General features: G+C 46.7%; 1 protein-coding gene across 1 annotated transcript in view; it reads right to left on the bottom strand.

Annotated features, from left to right (window-relative positions):
* Window positions 1-1,423, bottom strand: part of trim37 (tripartite motif containing 37) — a gene marked incomplete at its 5' end in the record, with an annotated part of 32,443 nt that overhangs the window by 2,886 nt on the left and 28,134 nt on the right. Inside the window, 3 exon segments of the mRNA XM_014026256.1 lie at window positions 148-258; window positions 391-482; window positions 561-738. Of these exon segments, the coding sequence (XP_013881710.1) occupies window positions 148-258; window positions 391-482; window positions 561-738 (381 nt within the window).

Here is a 1,423-nt window from a genome sequence, read left to right as displayed (position 1 = left end):
GTGTGCGCGCATGTGCATGTGTGCATGTGTTACCTGTGCAGGGAGGGGTGTGTGTGCATGTGTGTGTGTGTGCATGTGTGTGTGTGTTACCTGTGCAGGGAGGGGTGTGTGTGCATGTGTGTGTGTGTGCATGTGTGTGTGTGTTACCTGTGCAGGGAGGGGTGTGGTTGTCGTAACGAGAGTTGTTGCTCTGCAGAGCCTCGTCTTCAGTGTCGCTCTCACTGCTGGTCGCTGCCACCAACACAGACGCTGACAGATCTACAGACAGAAACAAACATTTATTTAATATTTAAAACTTCACATGAAGAATATTAAAAAACTACATTATTGTTGTGGACTCGTCTGAGTGTAGCAGAGCTGCTGCAGTTTGCTACAGGAAGCTGAACAGACCTTGGTTTGCCTGCTGCGCAGCAGAGATCCCCTCCAGCAGAGACTGGTGAGTGACTCCGGAGCTCTCCGGCTCGCGCTCCAACATGGCCGCCCTGCAGCAGGAAGAAGAGACAGAACGGCGTGACGATGAGGAGGAGGAGCTTTTCACCGCTGCACAGTCTGAGTCGCACCTCAGCGTCCTGCTGCTGCAGGGTTTGCTTGTTGTGAAGCTAGTTCCTCCCAAGGAGAAGATCTCGTCTCTGGAGTCCGACGTCCCGAACAGCTGCTGCTGCTTGGAGGTGGAGGCTTGTTCTGACGAGGAGCCCACCAACAGTACGAGGGGGCTGCTGGAGTCCGACTTCAGCCCTCCTGGAACACAAGCACAGTTCTGGTTTTATTACTGAAATACTGCCGAGACCCACAGATGTTCTGTAAACAAACCAAACGAAGGTTCAGTGATGAATTAGATCAGTAGATCACATTCATCTGACTTTAAGCTCTGAGGAGCAGGAACATCTGTTAACTGAGGGGAAGTGACATTTTGGAAATTTGTCACAAACAAATCACCACCGTTTGTTTACAACATGGCAGAAGTGTAGTGGGCGCTGTTAAAAACCAAGTTTGTAAAYAAATACTGATGTAAACAAAGTAAAACTGATGTCAACGAAGTCAAACGGTGCTAAGAGGAGAGGAGGACGAGGTGGTAAAACAACCCACAGTTTAACAAACYGGTTTTCACTCGTAGCAGAGGAGAAAAGATTATTTTTAGAGCAGATTTTTAAAGGGATCCCTGATTAGTTGTAACATTAGACTTTATTTAATAAACATTGATTTTAACTAAAATAAAGACTGTAAAAATACTGCAGGCTGTTTACTTTTTATCATTTTTAACCAGCTTGGATGGATGGAGGACAACAGAGCTGCTTCATGAAGAACCTCAGTTTAGCCTGTTAGCCTTCGTGCTAGTGCTGACGCTATATTGCCTTAAATGTATTAGCTCAGTGTTAGCGCGACAAACAAGCTAAACTGAGGTCCTCCATCCATATTTTCAGTT

The sequence above is a fragment of the Austrofundulus limnaeus genome, unplaced genomic scaffold, assembly GCF_001266775.1.
Source record: "Austrofundulus limnaeus strain Quisiro unplaced genomic scaffold, Austrofundulus_limnaeus-1.0 Scaffold538, whole genome shotgun sequence".
Lineage (NCBI taxonomy): Eukaryota > Metazoa > Chordata > Actinopteri > Cyprinodontiformes > Rivulidae > Austrofundulus > Austrofundulus limnaeus.
Note: the sequence above shows the minus strand (reverse complement) of the source record. Positions and strands in the feature narration are given on the sequence as shown.